The 18,046-nt window shown below is 43.1% G+C and overlaps 1 protein-coding gene and 1 long non-coding RNA gene across 3 annotated transcripts; one reads left to right on the forward strand and one right to left on the reverse strand.

Annotated features, from left to right (window-relative positions):
- Positions 1-5,978: 5,978 nt before the first annotated feature.
- Positions 5,979-11,333, reverse strand: BAMBI (BMP and activin membrane bound inhibitor). 2 transcript variants are annotated; one of them, XM_024223540.2, is made up of 3 exons: positions 10,894-11,333; positions 7,214-7,489; positions 5,979-6,727 (listed from the first exon to the last, which is right to left on the reverse strand). In XM_024223540.2, the coding sequence occupies exons 1-3, from the start codon at positions 10,967-10,969 to the stop codon at positions 6,309-6,311; spliced, it is 771 nt and encodes a 256-aa protein (XP_024079308.1). In that variant the 5' UTR covers positions 10,970-11,333; the 3' UTR covers positions 5,979-6,308. The 2 variants fall into 2 exon arrangements, with proteins under 2 accessions (XP_024079308.1, XP_024079300.1); XM_024223532.2 differs by having other exon boundaries at positions 7,202-7,489.
- A 175-nt stretch (positions 11,334-11,508) lies between these two features.
- Positions 11,509-15,924, forward strand: LOC112125068. Its single transcript, XR_002909695.3, has 3 exons — positions 11,509-11,819; positions 13,442-13,503; positions 14,869-15,924. It is a non-coding gene; the product is annotated as an uncharacterized LOC112125068 (long non-coding RNA).
- Positions 15,925-18,046: the final 2,122 nt, after the last annotated feature.

Below are 18,046 nucleotides of genomic sequence, written 5' to 3' on the forward strand. Positions count from 1 at the left end.
ATTCATACCTGATCTTATTCAAATAAAAGGCACTATCAAGATTGTTTACTTCTTTCTTACCTGTAGGCAGGAAAGAGTAAGCTATAAGCTATTAATTGTTTCTCTTTCCCTTTGAACTTAGTGGAGAGGGCTGCCTAAAAATTGATGGCATGATATGATCCAGTGTAATCTGAGTTGGACATTGTAAACTGTGGTGTAAGAATCACACAGAAAAAAGGGTGGTGGGGGGGGGGGGGTTGTTTTGTTTTTAGATGGCAATTTGGAACCAGTGTTGATGAGGGCCTAAATTTACAAAAGCAACTAGTGATTTTGAATGGTAGCCGTGTTAATCTGTATCACCAAAAAGAACAAGGAGTACTTGTGGCACCTTAGTCTCTAAAGTGCCACAAGTACTCCTCATTCTTTTTAGTGATTTTGAGTGCCCAATCTGGAACGCCATTAAGGAGCTTAGATTTCTGAGGATGGGTGTTCAGCATTTTCTGAAAATCATGCCCCTGTAAGAGCTCTCAAATTGGGCACCGAAAATAATAGCTTTTGAAAATTCAGCCAAAGTGTAGTTGAAGAATGAAACATCTTCTCAAGGTTGGCTGGACAATGCAACCATTGCAATGCTTCATTAATTTGTAGGCAGTGTGGCTCCCACTCTTGCTTCCTTTACTTGAGGTTTGCTTTACTTTAGGATTCACGCACTGGGATTATAAAGGCTGCAGACAAAGGTCAGAGGTGAAACAAAGAAAAGGACGTTGTTTGTTTATTTTGAGAGAGCCTGAATTCATATTACTGGAGACATCAGACTGTCCAGTAAGATAACCTTACTCTGGTCCCACCTTTTGTGAACTTTGTTATTTTATGGAAATATAATAAAGCGATTGATCCAAAATACCAGTTCACGGGCTAAATCCTAAACCCAAGGTGCGAATAGCATCACTTCTACACTGGGAGCAGACATGGGAACAAAAACCACATACATCCAGGGGAATTGGAAAATCATCTTTAAAAATGTAATAATGATAGATCTGCTTACTTAGACACATTTTTGTGCTTTTCTTTCCCTGTCTTTTATTACTAAGGTTTTGTTGTTGGGTTTTTGTTGTTTTTTGTTTTTGTTTTTTAACAACAGATCTTTGTTACTCAGGAGATTATCTTTTTTTCCTCCCTTAGGCCAGAGGGTCAAATTTTGCCTTTATTTAAACGTTGTGGAACACTCTGGGCACAATTGGACTTTGCTCTTCCTAGCTTACACATATAACTTGGCATTACATTTTACTTCCATGTTCCCTGTTATCTTAACAGCTACAGCAACTGCAAAGGAAGATGGAGATGCATCTGTTACCAAGTAATCAAAGTACTGCACGCACCTTCCCCTTGCCTGTGTTCGTGCACATGCAGTCTGGGACACCATCTATTTCTGTAGAGTTTCTCTGGATTTGTCAAAAACTCGATTCCCAAAGACCTGGGTCATGACAAAGAAAGAGAGGCCCTCCTGGAACGGCACTGGGACCCAGAGTCTGACCTCAGTTACACTAGTATTAATCTGGGGTAAATCTATTGACTTTAGTGGCTTTACTCCAACTGTACACTGGAGAAAATAGGAGCAGAGTCAGACCCCAGAGACACACCCAGAGCTGGCTGCCCAGCCTCAGCACTTTGCTACTAGAAGTGGCTGGTTCCTTTCAAGCTCTCTGCTCAGCCTGTAATCACCCAATATTGAAACCAGATTTACAGGCTCTTTAGAAGAGAGGTCTGTGATTTCCAAACCAGACACATTTGGTATTTCTGAAAAAGGTCAAACCCCCTCTGGAGTGAAGGATTTTTAATAGAATCAGTTCAGCAGGAGCTAAGAAGAGACATACAAACCTGACTGCTCAGGAGGCTGAGACTGGCAGAGGCGTGTGAAAAGCTACAACCATTATTCTTTTGAGGAGGAAATCAGGGAGAGAGGGAAGTACAGGGGAAGCTCATTTACATCTCAGACATTTGATTTCATTTATTCCACTTTGAGGGACTTTGCAGTTAGAATAAAGGGGGGGTGCTGTTAATGCACTCCAGAGCTTAAAGTGATCTCAGAGAAAAAGGTGGTTTATCACTGCCCTGCAATGAAAATTTAACCTTCGTAGCAAAACGTTAAAGCCCAGGCGGCTTAAAAATATCTCCTTACCAGCAACCATCCTAACTCAGAGGGCTCCCTTTTTTGGCCCTGATACATTTCCCTACCTGATTAGATTAGAAGCTCTTTGGGGCAGGGTGGTCTCTTGTTCCGTGTTCGTACAGGACCTAGTATGACTGAACGCCTAAGCATTTTGGTAATACAAATAAGGCTGTTAGAAAACATATTTCATTCATATTTTGGAGGTGTGCAGGTACAATAAGAAGCACAGCAGAAATGCCTATTCGCTATAAATAACATGTGCCTCAGTTAGCAAACACTGAATACAGGCCCACCGTGTTGTCAGGTTATGATGGGAGGCTCAATTCTCTTCACCCAATTTTAAGACTCAGACTCTCTCTGCAGAGGCAGTTTTTGTAAAGTCATCACCACCAACACAGCTCCAACAGGGTAGCAAAGGTGGGAGCACTAGTATGGACCAGCCCAGTGGCTCTCAACCTTTCCAGACTACTATACCCCTTTCAAAAGTCTGATTTGTCTTGTGTACCCCCAAGTTTCCCCTCACTTAAAACCTTACAAAATCAGACAAAAATCCAAGTGTCACAGTACACTGTTACTGAACAATTGCTGACTCTCTCATTTTTACCATATCATTATAAATCAACAGGAATATATTTACATTTCAGTGTATACTAGATAGAGCAGTATAAACAAGTCATTGTCTGTATGAAATTTTAGTTTGTACCGACTTTGCAAGTGCTTTTTATGTAGCCTATTGTAAAACTAAGCAAATATCTAGAGGAGTTGATGTACCCCCTGGAAGACCTCTGAGTACCCCCAGGGGTACATACACCCTTGGTTGAGAACCACTGGACTAGCCAGACGGGATTGGAAGCATGATGTGGGCACAACTCTGGCAGGCACCTGAGTTGTCCATCTGTCCTAGGAGGCCTAGCATTGTTATCCCTGGTGCAGCTTCTCCAACAGGAGAGAGAAGACTTTAGGATTTTGCTGTGTGTTTCACTTGTGACATTTAGAGTCTCACTCAAGGTTCCGAAATCTGTTATTCCAGATCTCACAGGGGAGCAGTCTTGCACCTGTTTAGCCCAGGTAGTTTACACACTGAGTACAGGAGAAAGAATATATAGGACTTGATTCCTCATTTTGTCAGCTAACACTGGTTGTTCCTGGTTTCTTCAGATTTTTGATTCCTTTAAGTTTTCAGTGAAAACACCTTATGGAAATATTGGACCAGGTCAATCACTAATGTAGCACTGCTAATTAGACTTCACAGTATGGGTTTACCTAACCAGAGCTAATGTATGTGGCAAAAAAGACACTTGTGTTTCACTATGAATAGATTGAGTAGGGAAGGCGGGGGTATGTTGTAGCCTTGACGCTTGTGAACTGTGCCTGTGACCAAACCCAAGTTAAATTACATGAACAGGACTGAGGCTTAGAACAGCTTGGGAATACAGGAGCACGGCCCTATCAGCGGCTAAGCAGAGAACTGAAACACAGAGCTGCTTGTGCATTGTAGAAGACAGATCTGCAATGCAGCTGGGAGCATGCTTCCCAGCTGGGCTAGATAGACAAGCATGAGCTCAAATAGCAGCATAGCTGGGGGCAGCTGTACTCAGGTATGAAGCCCAAGCTAACTACATACTCAGACCTCTAGTCTAAGCTCCCACACGTGCTACCCCCTCCTGCCCTGCTATTTTCAGTGCAAGCAGAGCTAGCCTGTCCTTCTGCCTGAGCCAGGAAGCATGCTCCTAGCTTGTAGATCTACCCACAGTGAGCCTGGGGCTGCAAACTGCTCAAAGTGACTGCAGGGCAAGGTAAGCACTCCTGTTCCCCTCACAGCTGTGAAAGCAGCATCTCCATTGCAAGGGGGAAAATAGTAGAGCATCCCAGCTTCATTTGCCTACAAATGGCAGGTATAAGTAGGTCCTTAGGTATTCAAAGCAGCAGCAACAAGTGATTCAGATCACAAGATGCTTGAAATGACTATGCAAGGTGCTGAGAAAGAAAGTGAACCCAGGCAAGGTTTAAATACCAGTCCCTGAATCTGATTTAATTCCACATCTGTCAGTCATTTGGCCTAGATTTATGCTGACTCTGAATTAGGTACCACTTCTATGCCTCATTTCAGTTCAATAGTGGTTCCCCAATACATAAAAATACACCAGTCATCCCCAGCTATAGAATACATTTGCTTGAACAGTGACCAACCCTAGACAAGCATTTAATACAAATTTAATTAAAGCAATAGAAGACCCAAGAATATTTTTGAAGATTAGGTGGAAGGGAAGACATAGCCAGATCCTTACCTCAGCTATACCTACAGTCATATGGACTCCAGTGACCCCAAAAACAAAAACAAAAGTGTAACTAAGGGCAAAACACAGACTGGGTATGACTACACTGCAATTAAAAACCCATGGCTGGCCCATACCAGCTGACTTGGGCTCAGGCTAGAGGAAGGGTTCTAGGACTGTACCAGGTGGGAGGGTCCCACAACATCTATACTACCATTAAACAGCCCCTTAAACATATCTCCTAAGGATTCTACTGAGTCCACTGTAAAGTTAGCATGGGCTGGAGGACTATACACACAGTAAAGAACTCTAGGCATTCTGATGCTACATTCAGCTACGCCACTGACTCACTGTTTTGACCTTGGGCAAGTCATTTCATGTGTCATCTTCTTCTTCAGTTTCCCAGTCTGTACAAAGGGGATAATACTTACCTACTTCAAAAGGGTTATGAGGATTAGTCAATCTAATAGTAATTTGAGCATGTAGAGTGCTAGGTAAGCACTATACTTTAGCCAGCTTTTTCCAGGTAGTTCAGTTCATATTGGTCATTACTTACAGAGATCCATTTATGAGAGCACTATTCTGGGTTTTGTTTTGCCCAAGATCACAGACCTGCTTTTCCAGAAAATCCACTTTAATTACAGCAAACAGTAGACCAAAAATATTCTAGGGCCTCTCAATTGCTCCAGGGTCTTTAACAACTAACCCCTGAATCTATTAAGTGATATTAAATAAGGCCAACTAATGTTTTTGAAGGAGGAACAATAGCCAAATGCACAAATATAGAATGGGAAGAAAGCGGTCTAGGCAGAAATACCAGCGAAGGAGCTGGGGCTTATCATGAATACATTTTTGATTCTCCAGTTTAACACACAAAAGATGAGGCAGATGTTATGTTTGGATGTTTTAATAGGAGCATCACATTTAGAAAGATCAATGTGGCTTTTCTACTCCACTCTGCTTGTCGATGAACTGAAGTCACGTATGACATATAGGGTAACACTAAATTAAATGGAGCTGGTTCTGAGGAGAAATTTAAGTGATTTTATGGAAGTTAAGAACTGTAAGGAAAGGTTGAGATGACTGGCCATACTGAGCCAAGACACAAGATTTAGTTGCCACCTGTGTAGGTAGATGAATACAAAATATATTTATGTAAATTAAATACAATAAATAAAGAGAAAAAGGGAGTCAGTCAGTCAAGAACGGAACAAAGTAATCAGCCTTAGCTGCAACAGGGAAAACTAAGGCACTAGAATAAACTGACAAGGGAAAATATGGACTCACCACTATTTGAGATATTCAGAGATAGAGTGGATATCCTCTTTCAGGAATAACAAAAAGTCACTTCTGCCACTCTGCAGGAAGATGGACTTTACAGGAGAACACATTTCAAGATTTAGTGCAATTCTATTCTGAATGCTAATGTCACCTCACAATAGCTTTCTAAAAAAAGAAAACAATGTCTTCTACAAAAAAAAAAATCACAAGGAAGTTTCAGACAAAATATATATATATTTAAAGATCCTTTACAATAAGTCAGGAAACACAGGAGCTTTCATACAGTTTATTATGTAGCTCAATTCTCAGTTCCCTACAGCTCAGATAACCCTGGTGACAGTGTGTACAACTTCTAATTTTTGCTTTCATAACTTTAAAGCAAACAATACATTGAGTCTATTTTACTCTGTGCAAATAAGACAACTTTTGGAATCCTTCAGAGGAAATATCCAAGATTCTGTTTGCAGAGGTCCTTTGTTTCTCAAAAGATGATTAATGAAAGTTTGCTTAAGATAAAGTGCTCCTGTCCAGCAGAACCCAAAGGCCTTTGAGAGTTTTCCTAGTAAGTTTAGCTCAGATTTAAAAAAAAAAAAAAAAGTTGGTCATACAAATTCCAGCTTTCCATGCCCACTGTACATTCCCCAGTGGACTAATGAAAGAATTTTATCATTGCTGAGGTCTGTCTGTCTCATTTTATCACAGCTCATGCAGCAGTTCTCATGACCAGTTACTGGCACCATGCATTCCAAGTCTAACTTTGCCACCTGTCCTTTCTTTGAATTATGTCCATGAAAACTGTAGTGCAAACGGGAGAGCATTTGCTGTCGTTGATCTTGCAGTCTTTTGTTTTCACTCCTGAGCATCCGCAAAGCTAGCATGATAAGAAGCACTAAGATCAGCCCACCAGCTATGGGAACAGCAATTACAGCTGCTCTGAACCACAGTTCTTTTGAAGAGGTCAACTCCTGAACCTTAGTGATGAGATTTCTGCTGTTGTCATGCTGGTATCTGCTCCCCTGTCCTGCAAAAAGTTAAACAAAGATGCCAAGATTATTTCAGTCTCAGCTAAACAATTGTTTCAAATTTAACAATTCCTTAAACCACACATATTAAAAGCTGCTGCTGCTAATAATTTAACTTCACACTGGAAAGTATCTACAAATAGTATCTCTACAGATTGATCTGAACCATTTCTAAAACAAGTTAAGATAATATATTTTTATTACATTGGCAGTTGATCTAATGTGAATGAGTACCACTGTATAATTGCCTCTTAGAAATGTTGAGAAGCAGGCAGGACAGGCAGACATCTAATGCTAATGCAGACATAAAAGCTACTCAGCTTTTAGAGATACATCTCTGCATCCCGCCACATGCTTCTCCCTCTGGTATCTCTAATTACATTAACAACAAAATCAATAGCAGACATACAAGGTCTTGGCTGTCACAAGCCTATAGATCAGAGAAGACATTTAGTTGAAACTGCTTTCTCTACCTGAGGTCTCACCCTTGGGAGGAGAGAGAACATCATGCAGTCCTCTATAATTGCACATATCTTCATGACAGCATTCCAATGTGGGCATGGTGGTGCCGGAGTGGTTTTGTGCCTGTTTAGCTTGGCAGATGTCAGCTGTGTTTGCAATAGAGTCCAAGCAGCCATGAGTAAGTGGGGAATTCGTGTTCTGAGGGTCAAGCAGTCTGGAGAAGCAGGCATTAAGCTCAGATTTGCACATATAGCCAGTTGCAACACAGTGTGCAGCATCACAGTAGCATCTAATTTCACCTAAAAAAAAGTCAAGTATTTTATTCCTAGTTAGTACAGAAACTCACTTGCTATCTCACAAACTAACAAACTCAACAGTACAAACTTTTGGTCACTGTAGATTGTAAACCTTGCAGAGCAGGGCTTGTCTGTTTTCAGTCTTTGTATAGTGCCTACCACCCTGGGACCCTAATCCCAATGGGGGCCTTTGGGCACTGGCATAATACCAATATTTACTACTACTATGATGTACTTGATTAAAGCAGGACCAACTGAAATGTCACACTTCTCATTAAGACTAGGGTTTTTTGGATCATACTGCTAGATAAGACATACATAACCACATCTGCATACCAGCTAGGTATTTTTACTACTTACTAAAAATCAGCATTCTACATGTGATCAAACCCATCCTTATTTAAGAGGCAGAATCTCCTCCCCCCCCCCCCCCAAAAAGCTACAGTTTGAAACAGCGTTGCTGCAGTGTTTTAGAATTTAAATCATTATTGTTGATGGTTGATCATTCTAAGATTTTTTTATTCTGTCACATATTTAAATGTAATTGGAATGGCAGAACTGTTTGCCATCTCTCAGGGCTATGCCAAGGTTTAAGAGCTTTAGCTAACACCTTATAAAGCTATCAGCTAGAACTATTAGAATCTAGAAATTCCAAGTCAGGAAGATTTTTACTATGTGAAATTGGGCAGTTATTTGTGATCTCTGCAGAAAAGGAACTTTTTCTATGAAGAGTTTTTCATGCAACAGGGCTTTTTAAAGTCAGTTTTATAAAACAGGAACAGTGCAGTTTACAATTAGTGGTTTGTTTGCCAAAAAGTCAATTTCTTTCAACCCAAATGGAAAGTCATAAGAAGGGGTGCATTACTGCAAAGCTGAAACCTCCTCCCCCATAACCCCTAGTTTTTGCAGGCAATCCAACATGTGGTCAAAAAAGGGGAAACATTTAGACTGAAAATCTTCTACCAGTTGTATAAAAACAATCTCAGGAAACCTCAAAAATTTCTGAAGGGAAGCGATAAAAGTTCTTAATAAAACACTTCATTTTGTGCTCTCCAAACCACCATTATGATTATACACATCTTGTACTGTAGGGAAAATGTATTCTTTCTAGGCAAGTCATAACTCAAACCTATTTCAATATATCATCAGTTCAGAGAATTAGAGGAAGGCAGATTCTGGAGCAGTCATTATAAGTGGGGATTTACTTAAACAGACTTCCAATTCAGTTAGTTGGTGTACTTCCTACCACAGAGGCAGTAAGTGAGCCTTTAAAAGTGAGCTGAATTATCCTGAAAACAAACCTGTGCATAACTGCCTTTTAACTATCCCCTCCCCACTTCTTACGCTTAAAAAAAAAAAATGACCGGGAAAGGACTCAGTCAAATTAACTTCCAGGCTTCAGCCCATCTAGGCTCAGCTCTCCTGGTAACTCTGCTGCAGAGGCTCTGGGCCCTGAAGTCCCTGCTGCTCTTTAATAACTCTGCTTAATAGAAGCCAAATGACAGAGCGTCTCTCTCCCCAGTCTGCATTAGCTCCCTTGGGCCTTTAGGCCAAGGAGCCCAACTTTCCTTGGTTTCATAAAAGTCACCCTTCCAATAAATTGGTGAACAGCTTTTCTCTGCTTTCTTATGTACAATCACTAAGCTTGTTACTTTTTTCCCTGCAAAAAGTGTCTATGACCACTACTATTCAGTTAGAGCAAGTTAATAATAATTAAAAAAATACAAAATGAACAAAGTTGACCATCCTTTCACTACTCTAAGCTCAGCATGGGGAGGAAAATGAAACAATAAGCATACTTCTATTTTAACTGTTTATATGACCCTGTTTAAAATTCTACATTTTACTGACCTAAGACAGTCTTATAAACAAAATCTGACAGGCTAGTCATCAGGTTATTACAACTCCATTTTAATTAAAGCCACATTTTTGGTAGAACAGAATGGACTTTGTATTACTGTATTAAAACTGTATTTCTGTCAATTCACAAAGTTTCTTCCTGTGCTATGCAAAAGGCCAGAAAGGGTATTTGGTATTTTGAAACTGAACAATGCCCTTCTGTTCCCTCCTCTTTCTTGTTACTGTATATAGCTATTAAAGAAAAATGTCTGCTTTTAGTCAAGATGGCTACAGGAGAGACTGCAGGCTTCTCTTAAAGCTTTTGAAGTCAGCAGCAGCCAGAAGTCTATGATCCCCTAATTATATCATTATCAGGCACATAGTTTCAGTATCTGTGACTTCACATCACTCAGTCACTCCCTGTTCTGCCTGCCTTTGATGGGGCCAGAAGGCTTCTCTCTGCATGCTGCAAGGGCTGTTATTTAGGGTTAATTACACCCTTACTTCCAAAATAAATAAATATGGTAGCACATCATCACTGTGGTAGTTTATCCTTTAACCTCCTCTGTGAATCTTGGCAATTATAGGGAGCCAAAAAGGTGACCTTTCCCCCTTAAAAAGAGACCATCTAAGCAGTCACTGAACTGTATGGAGACAGTGTTAATTTACTCTAAGTGTGTTTAAACTCCATACCTATTTACAGGAATGTAGCATTTGCAACAGGAAGTTAAACACATCTCTAATCCACTACTAGTTTTAAAAGGATTAGAGAAGAGGGTGTGGGGTCGGAATTAGTTCCCTCTGATGTACTTTCCTTGGGTTTTTTATTATTATTTATTATTATAAACACTTGAGGGAGGCGAGACTATCCGCCCTACAGTAAAACCACGCCAGGGCTCCAAAAGGGGCAGTGTGTCTCTAAGATGGCCCGGCTCCATGGCTGGAAGCGTTCAGAAGTTCATTAAAGGCAGACTAACAAAAACATTTTGACAACCGCTTGCCCTTAAGGTCTGACTTACATCAATGAACCGGGGCAAGGCTCTAGCAGCGAGGTGGGGGGAGACAGGGAGAGGGGAAGGAAAAAACCCAAGTACTGCTACTTTCAAGAAGAGGCGAGCTTGTCCTAGCCTGTGAGGCTCAGCAGAGGAGGAAAGATTACACGCTAACAAAGACTTGGCAATGGGCTTCAAAGCCAGCTCGGAGCCCTCTGCATGGAGCTCCCAGCGCAGCCTGGCAGAGAAAGCCTCCAAGGAGGGAGTGCGGGGCTCGGGGAGGAGAGCTGCCCTGCGGGAGGCTGCGCCGCCTGGCACTGGGGGTTCAGAGCTACCCCCGCAGCACCACACTCTGGGGCCCCCTAGCCCATGGCACGCCCGCACTTGCCAGCCACCGCAACTCAACCACCCCCACGAGCCCCTGCTATTTTCACTCCTCCTGCACCCCAGGCTATTGCCACCCCAATAGCCCCCCGCACCCCAGTGACGCCGCGCACAGCTCTAACCACTCCTCGCACCCCCTTGTCCTCCGCTCGCTCGCTCCCCACTAACCCCAGCGTAGCCCGGTCCCCTCACCTCTGGTCAGCAGGATGGCCATGGCGCACAGCTCCAGTTGCAGCCAGATGAAGCTGTAGCTGGAATGGCGATCCATTGAACCGCCCCGCCTGGACCCTCCCCGGCCGGCCGCTCGAGCTTCCCTCCAGGGCTCGCTTAAGCTCGCGGCGCCGCACTCGAGTGCCCGGGGCGGGCAGCGTACAGACTCCAGCTCCCCGCGGCTGTCTGCGCCCCGCAGCCCGCCAGCCTCGGGAGGCGGCGCCGCACAGCTCCCCCGGCGGAGCAGCCCAGCTGATCACAGGCTGCGGGGGCCGCTCTCCAGCCACAGCTGCCGCCACATGTGGGAGCGGGGAGAGCCCGCAACTCTGCCCGGCCAGGGCGGCCCCGCCTCCTGCAAGCGAGACGCGCAGCGGGCCGAGCTGGACGCTCCGGCAGCCCCCGACTCCGGCTCTGACCCAGGCAAGCACCGAGCGAGCCCAACGCTGTAAATAGCGCGGCGCCGACCTAGCCTGCCCCGACGCCCGCCCCTCGCTCCGCCCACCACGCCCCCAGCGCCGCCCTCATAGGCTCCGCTCCTCTGCCACTCACAGCAGCCGGGCGCCTGCGGTCGCCCCGCCCCCCCCTCCCGCTTGCAAATGGGCCCGGGGGGATCCGCAATTCATGCCCAGGGCAGCGAGGGGCGGGGCGGAGGCAGAGCGCCCGGGTGTCCCGGCAGGACAGACGCGTCTCCGCGGAACACGGCGCTCCCCCATCCCCGCATTCACACCCGCCTTGCAGCGAGGCTTGGGGCGCTCCCCGCCCCCCCGCAGTGTTTCCAATCCAACACTTGAAAGTCACGCCCGCCCCACCTTGGTGCTCAGGGCCCCGATCAGCCAACTCGTAAGAACCAAACTGCCTGGGGACACTTGCCCAAACCAAGCCCTGCCTCGCCCGAGGAGGAATGTGCCGTGAGTACAGAGCCGTTCACGGGGGGAAGATCATTACAGGAAACGCCAATACGGGATGGCTGCGGAGAGCCAGAAGCGCTCGGCAGAGCCAGGGCTGCGCATAACAGATCCAGCAAACCAGCCCTCCGGGGTTGGACAGAAGCGTATCGTTTTCATCTGTTATGTATTTATTTTTTCTTGATCAATACAGCTCCGGCAGACAGACGGTTGGCTACAAGGAGCCGGGCTGCTTGTTGGGCTAGATGTAGTGGGAGTAGTCGGCAAAAGACACTTAGCGAAAATTAGCAAATCCAAAAGCACCAGGCGCCAGTGAGACGACACAGACAGAGACTGACACTCAATTATCCTCCAAACAATCCCAGGCAAACACACAGGCTCGGCCTGATCAATATCAGCCCCGAAGTGATCTCCTTAGTGAGATGCTAATTCATTTATTAGTACATTGGTGGGTGCGGCTTTGCTGAGTTCAGACAAAGCAGCTTTGCTATTCGGGATTCCCACACACCCCTGGAAAAGTTTGAAATGTTATAGATTCAAACTCTATACAGTAGATAGATCTATTGGGAGACTTTAACTGTCTGTATTGATTTACACATTTAATACTGTAAATATTTTATGCACTTATAATACTTCCGTCACAGTGATATAGGCGCCATATTTAATGTTTAGGTGCCATATGCCAACGTGGTACTATGGATCTTTTGAACAGAACACAGTAAACTCGGGAGAAATCACCCAGCTCATTTGCATGCGTGATTAAGGGGTGTGCAGGAGCTAAGACAGAGGGGGATTGTTCAGGAGCACAGAAAAGAGGACCTTGAACAGAAAAATTGTGAAAATTGAAAAAGTTAATTAAATAGACATTGCCTTACATTTCATCCACTAGTTCCAAAAAGAGGGACCTCCCAGAACTGTACCGTAGGTAATTCAGATGATTACAAGTATTACAGTATATTTATGATCCACTAGCATTAGTTGCATCTCTCTAGGATGTTCGTTTTAGAACTCAAACATTGTTCGTTTTAAATTCCAGTGTTTCCAACAAGATGGTCTAAAGATGAAGGAGGGGAGTTTTCAGGCAAAATCAAGGACAGATAAGGAGAGGGATGCATAGCACGTTTAATGTAAAGAGGATAAGGGTAGTCAGGGCTGGCAGGGTGGTACAGTGGCGCAGGTACAGAGCTGGGACTGAAGAAACCTTTCCATTGCTGGCTTTGCCACTGACCTGCTGCTTTAGTTGGGCAGGTCACTTCACCTCCCTATGCCTCTGAAGGCAGGTGGTGCTCCTCTACAGTGGCAGAAGTAGAAGGAAAAGTCCAGTTTCAAACCAAAACCGCCAAGTCTGGCCAGCAGTGTTCGTAAAAGGTTGTGCCAGTCACACTTGCTATTCAGACACTACCATGGACTACCCTCTTTGCTTTATAAACAGAAAGCCATATTAAATGAATAATTAACAAATCTGTTTGCTTAATGGCAAAATGCAAAATTAAAACCAAATGGTTTAAACTCCAGTTTCTGTGTTGAATGCCCATGCTATCCAGGCTGCAGAGGAGAATTCAGCACTGAAATAATTTTAACTCACCTTTTAACAAATTCCTTTCCTCCTCTGGCACTTCCTCTAGAATGCATAAATTCGGTGACAATGTGGATACCAGAAATGTCATTGCATCAAGCTTTTTAAAAGGTTAGTGAGAAATCTATGTTTGTGCTTCATGTCCCTCACAGCTAAGAAACAAATCTTATTTCCATTTAAGTCAGAATTGTGCTACTGACAGGTATTAGGAAGAAACTTTCCCCGGAGACCTGTTATTTCATAATTGTCCACTGAGATTTCTTGCACCTTTCTCTGAAGTGTCTAGTGCTGGCCACTGTCCGATAGGATGCTGGTCTAGGTGGACTACTATTCTGATCTAATATGCAGTGTTGCTGTAGCCATGTTGGTCTCAGGATAGTAGAGAGACAAGGTGAAGTAGGGTGACCAGACAGCAAATGTAAAAAATCGGGATGGGAGTGGGGGAAAATAGGAGCCTATATAAGAAAAGGACCCAAAAATCGGGCCTGTCCCTATAAAATCGGGATATCTGATCACCCTAAGGTGAAGTAACACCTTTTCTTGGACCAGCTTCTGTTGGTGGGAGAGACCATCTTCTGAGCTTACAGAGAGCTCAGGTCCCGAAGAAGAGCTCTTTGAAAGCTCAAAAGCTTGTCTCTCTCACCAACAAAAGTTGGTCCAATAAAATATTACCTCATCCACCTTGTCTCTCTGATCTGGTTTGACAGTTGCCATGTTTCATGTGATTTCAATAAGAGCAGCAGCAGGCCCTGGCTAGTGCAGTCAGCAAATATAGCTGCAATTAACTCGGTTTTCCTTTTAATTTTGCCAGCTACATTTTTACACAGATGCTGGAAAAGGAAGTTGTAATAAGAAATTATCTTCAACCATGAGGTCACAGCTTTTCTGTAAAGAAATACTATAGCATACATTGAGTTTGGATAGTTTTCCTTCACATATTGTTCTGAAGGCTGCCTCGCTGTTGAAATATCTTTACTAACTTTATTTTCTATTGTCATTAAATTTTATAACCCCTGATTTCTACAGTATTTGCACACTGGCTGTTTTGTTCCCCATTTATTGGCAAACTGCTCTAAATATTTGGTTTTACAGCTCATGCAAATATGCTGGATGATACATGAATAATAAGCTAATGGCAAAAATTACTTCTGACCTCTAAATTTGAAATGATCTGTAAGTCCTTAAATATGTTTTAAATTCAGGATATAATACCATGTGCAACAGAGTCAGTCTTCCCCTGAAAGAGAAAGGAGGAAATATGAAATAGACTGAGCTCACTCAAATTTACTTTAGCAGGAGGGGACAAACTGAATCTAGAACTAATTAGTGTTGATGCTATCAACCATTATAATGGTTTTATTGAAACTCTCTTGTGATTTACATATGTGTAATGTGTTATACCACAACCTTTGCAGTTTTGCAGCACATATTTGAGATGTACCACAAAGTAATTTTCTAATGTTTGTTTCTGTTTAGAAATTACAACACACCAAGGTTCACGATGCCACATCACCCACTAATGGAATTACAACTGAAGCAATGTGCTACTGGTGCCTTTTATTTGCACACATAGGAAAATCTCAATTTGCCAAAGTAATTTATAATCTCCTAGCTCAGCATTTCCTCTATGGTCCCAGAGCTGATGACAAGTGTATTTAGCAGGCTTCGCTGTCGTGTGTGGCACGTATGCTCTGGAGTTGGTTTGTGTTCATTAAGTTGCATTGTTGCGTTAAAGTAATATGAGAGACTATTTCTGAATATTACAAATGTTCTGTCAAACTGAACATGTATAGACTCTAATATCTTGTCTAGAGGGCAATGTGTTTGAAATCAATTTTAAGAGGCAAAATTTCCTCAACAGCTGTCATGTTTGAGTTGTGATCTAACATTTACTATAAAACATGTCAACTTCTGTTTTCAAGCTATACAGATGTTTGAAGTGCCACAGCTGGGAGGGACTTGCAGGGTGCAAGTACTACTCACCAATCTTTGCTCCCTGGAAACCCGTGGAGTTCATTCTCCAGGGGATCCACTCTGGTTTGAGCCATGGAGGGATGTGTCAGGAGGCACGGCGTTTGATTTACTCATGACTACCACGTTTCCTCCTCCTCTCTGATTACTAGCACAAGCATTCTGCATAGGAAACTGTGCAGGGTTTGTGTGGGGTCCCATGACGGACCATACACAAACAAAATAATTCAGCCTTTGCAATACTAGTTTGCTTCTCTTTTAGAAGCAAAAGCAAACAGGGACAGACTTGGCCCATAAAAGGGACAGGAGACAGGCCCAGCGCAAAGCAAAATAATGATATGTTCTGCAACAAGAAGGAATGTGGGATAATAACTACAAGGAACCAGCAAGCAAAGCACCCGAGGCCTGAGGCAGCATGAGGAGGTGTCTGTAACAATCATGAGAGAGCAGCCCGGAGCCTTAACTTGTAATGACTATGTAGCCCACATATCAAAAGGCTCTCCCACCAACACACACAGCTACAAATACAATGAAGCCCTTTGAAATGAATACTGAATAAAGGAATAAATAAACCTCCAGTGCACCTCAAGGTAAAATATAATAAAAATCTGACCTGATAAGCGTCTCTGCCTGTCAAAGGAATACATTCCATCTGGACCAACTCAAGACGATAGGCAGAGACATTCACACAGCAATTGTAAATACAGGGATACCAATCAAAGGAACAGGCCTGTTCAGAAAAGTGTCACAAATCATATGAACTGTGTTTGGGTTTTTTATATTGTTTTGTAGGCTGATAACTTCAGCTCCAAGTTTCAGTCAGGGGTATTTTAACACAGCCATCATATAAAGCAATGATCAGTTCAAAATAAGCCCCTAGAACGTTTGAATAACTTACAATTTTGAAGCCCCTTGTCAGACCCAAAGATCCTCCTCATACACATGGTAGCCCAGCTCAGGCCCTGCTTTCCCTTACCTTTGTCCTCAGATTCAGAAGAAGGCCCAGTATCTTCCATCAGGGGCATCTGGACAACTCAGTCTAAGGTGGGATCTCACTTTCATCTTGGGGGGGCGGGGGGGGCTACCAAGTGACCATATCCCATACTCTTGTGTTGTACAAACAGCTCGCCATTGGCCTTTTAATTTTAACAATCTCATTGCTTTCAAATCTAGTGCCACCTGGCGTTTACATCCCAGAGAGCACTGCCCTCTTATGAAATTCCATCCCACAATTTGTACATGTATTATTCCAATCCTTTTTGGTAGACCTGCTTCCTGTGAGACCTGATAGGCATTGGAAGGTGATGGAGGTGATAAGGAAAGCTGGAACCACCTGACCAAAGAGAAAAACAAAGCAAATGAATAAAGACAAAGGACAGGCATTGTTGTTTTTTTTTTTACTTGACAGTGTTTCCAGATTACATCTCTTATTCCAGGAGAAACTGCCCTTCCTTCCTTTTCTACATTTGGAACTGAAAGACCTCAAGAAAGTTCAGCTTCTTTAATATCCTCCCTTCTGCCTTTCATTATAAAACAGTTGCAGTGCTACTACCTATCTCTGCCGCTCCCTAGCAAGTATTTGTCACCAGAACCTATAAGCAGCCTTGAAACCTGACTAAATAAAGCTACAATGACATTTCAGTCTGCATGTGCCCCTTGTTTATTTTGGGTTTAAACTAGCATCTCCTGAAAAGTGCTTCCCAGTTGGAAATTACTCCCTCATCCAGCAGCTTTTGACATTACAATACCCTCCTGGTCATTTTTTAAACTTACTGAGTATTGGCAATTTTCCACTGTTAGCCCAAATAATTGGACTTAACCTTTCAGTCTAACTTTATGAAATAGCGATTGTGTCTACACAGTATTGTGTGTTTGTTTGAGATGAAAAATAAAGCATATTCAAAGTGACAAAATAAATTGATAGTTGCAGTTTACTATAAACCTGCTAACATTCATCATCTGTCTTTTCATTATTATTGTGGCACTGCCTCAGAGTAAGTTGCATTCCTACTTATGCAAATACAATATTTCCTTATTTATCTGCCTGTACCACAGCTGCATTTGCCTGTATTGCAACATAAGACATTCATTTCATCAACAGAGAACGATTACTATTATATTTGGCTGATTAAAATTAGCATAAGAAAGCAAACAGTAAACAAACTGTACCCTTTCCTTTCTCTGCCCTGAAATGATTTCTTGGGCTGGAAATCTCATCTGTGCTGGATGCTGAAAGTAAAGAAAAACACTTGAGAAATGCTTAAAGAATCACCAGTGCAGCATTTATTGGATTACTACCTCTGATAACTGCTTTGGGCAATTTTTCGCTTTTGTAACATATTACACAGAACCAGGAGGCCACTACTTGCAACTTCTGTCACAACAGGAAAAGACAGCCTGGCCCAGCTGCCAAAGCCGAGATGATCACATCACTTATTCTCCAAAGTTCTCCCTTCCCATTAAAGAAACTCTAGTCCATGCCCTTATCATGTCTCACCTTAACTATTGCAACTTTCTACTTTCTGCCACCTCCAGTCAGTCCATACAACACTGCAACCAAAGTCACTTCCCATGTTTGCTGTTCTGATCCTGCTACCACCACCCTTTCCATCCCTGCTAACTCCTTTCAGTCAAGGCTCTGCACAAAGTTGCCCACTCCTATATCTCAGCCCTTGTTTCCTAG

The sequence above is a fragment of the Terrapene carolina genome, unplaced genomic scaffold (assembly GCF_002925995.2).
Source record: "Terrapene carolina triunguis isolate 2854851 unplaced genomic scaffold, T_m_triunguis-2.0 Scaffold111, whole genome shotgun sequence".
NCBI classification, from domain to species: domain Eukaryota; kingdom Metazoa; phylum Chordata; order Testudines; family Emydidae; genus Terrapene; species Terrapene triunguis.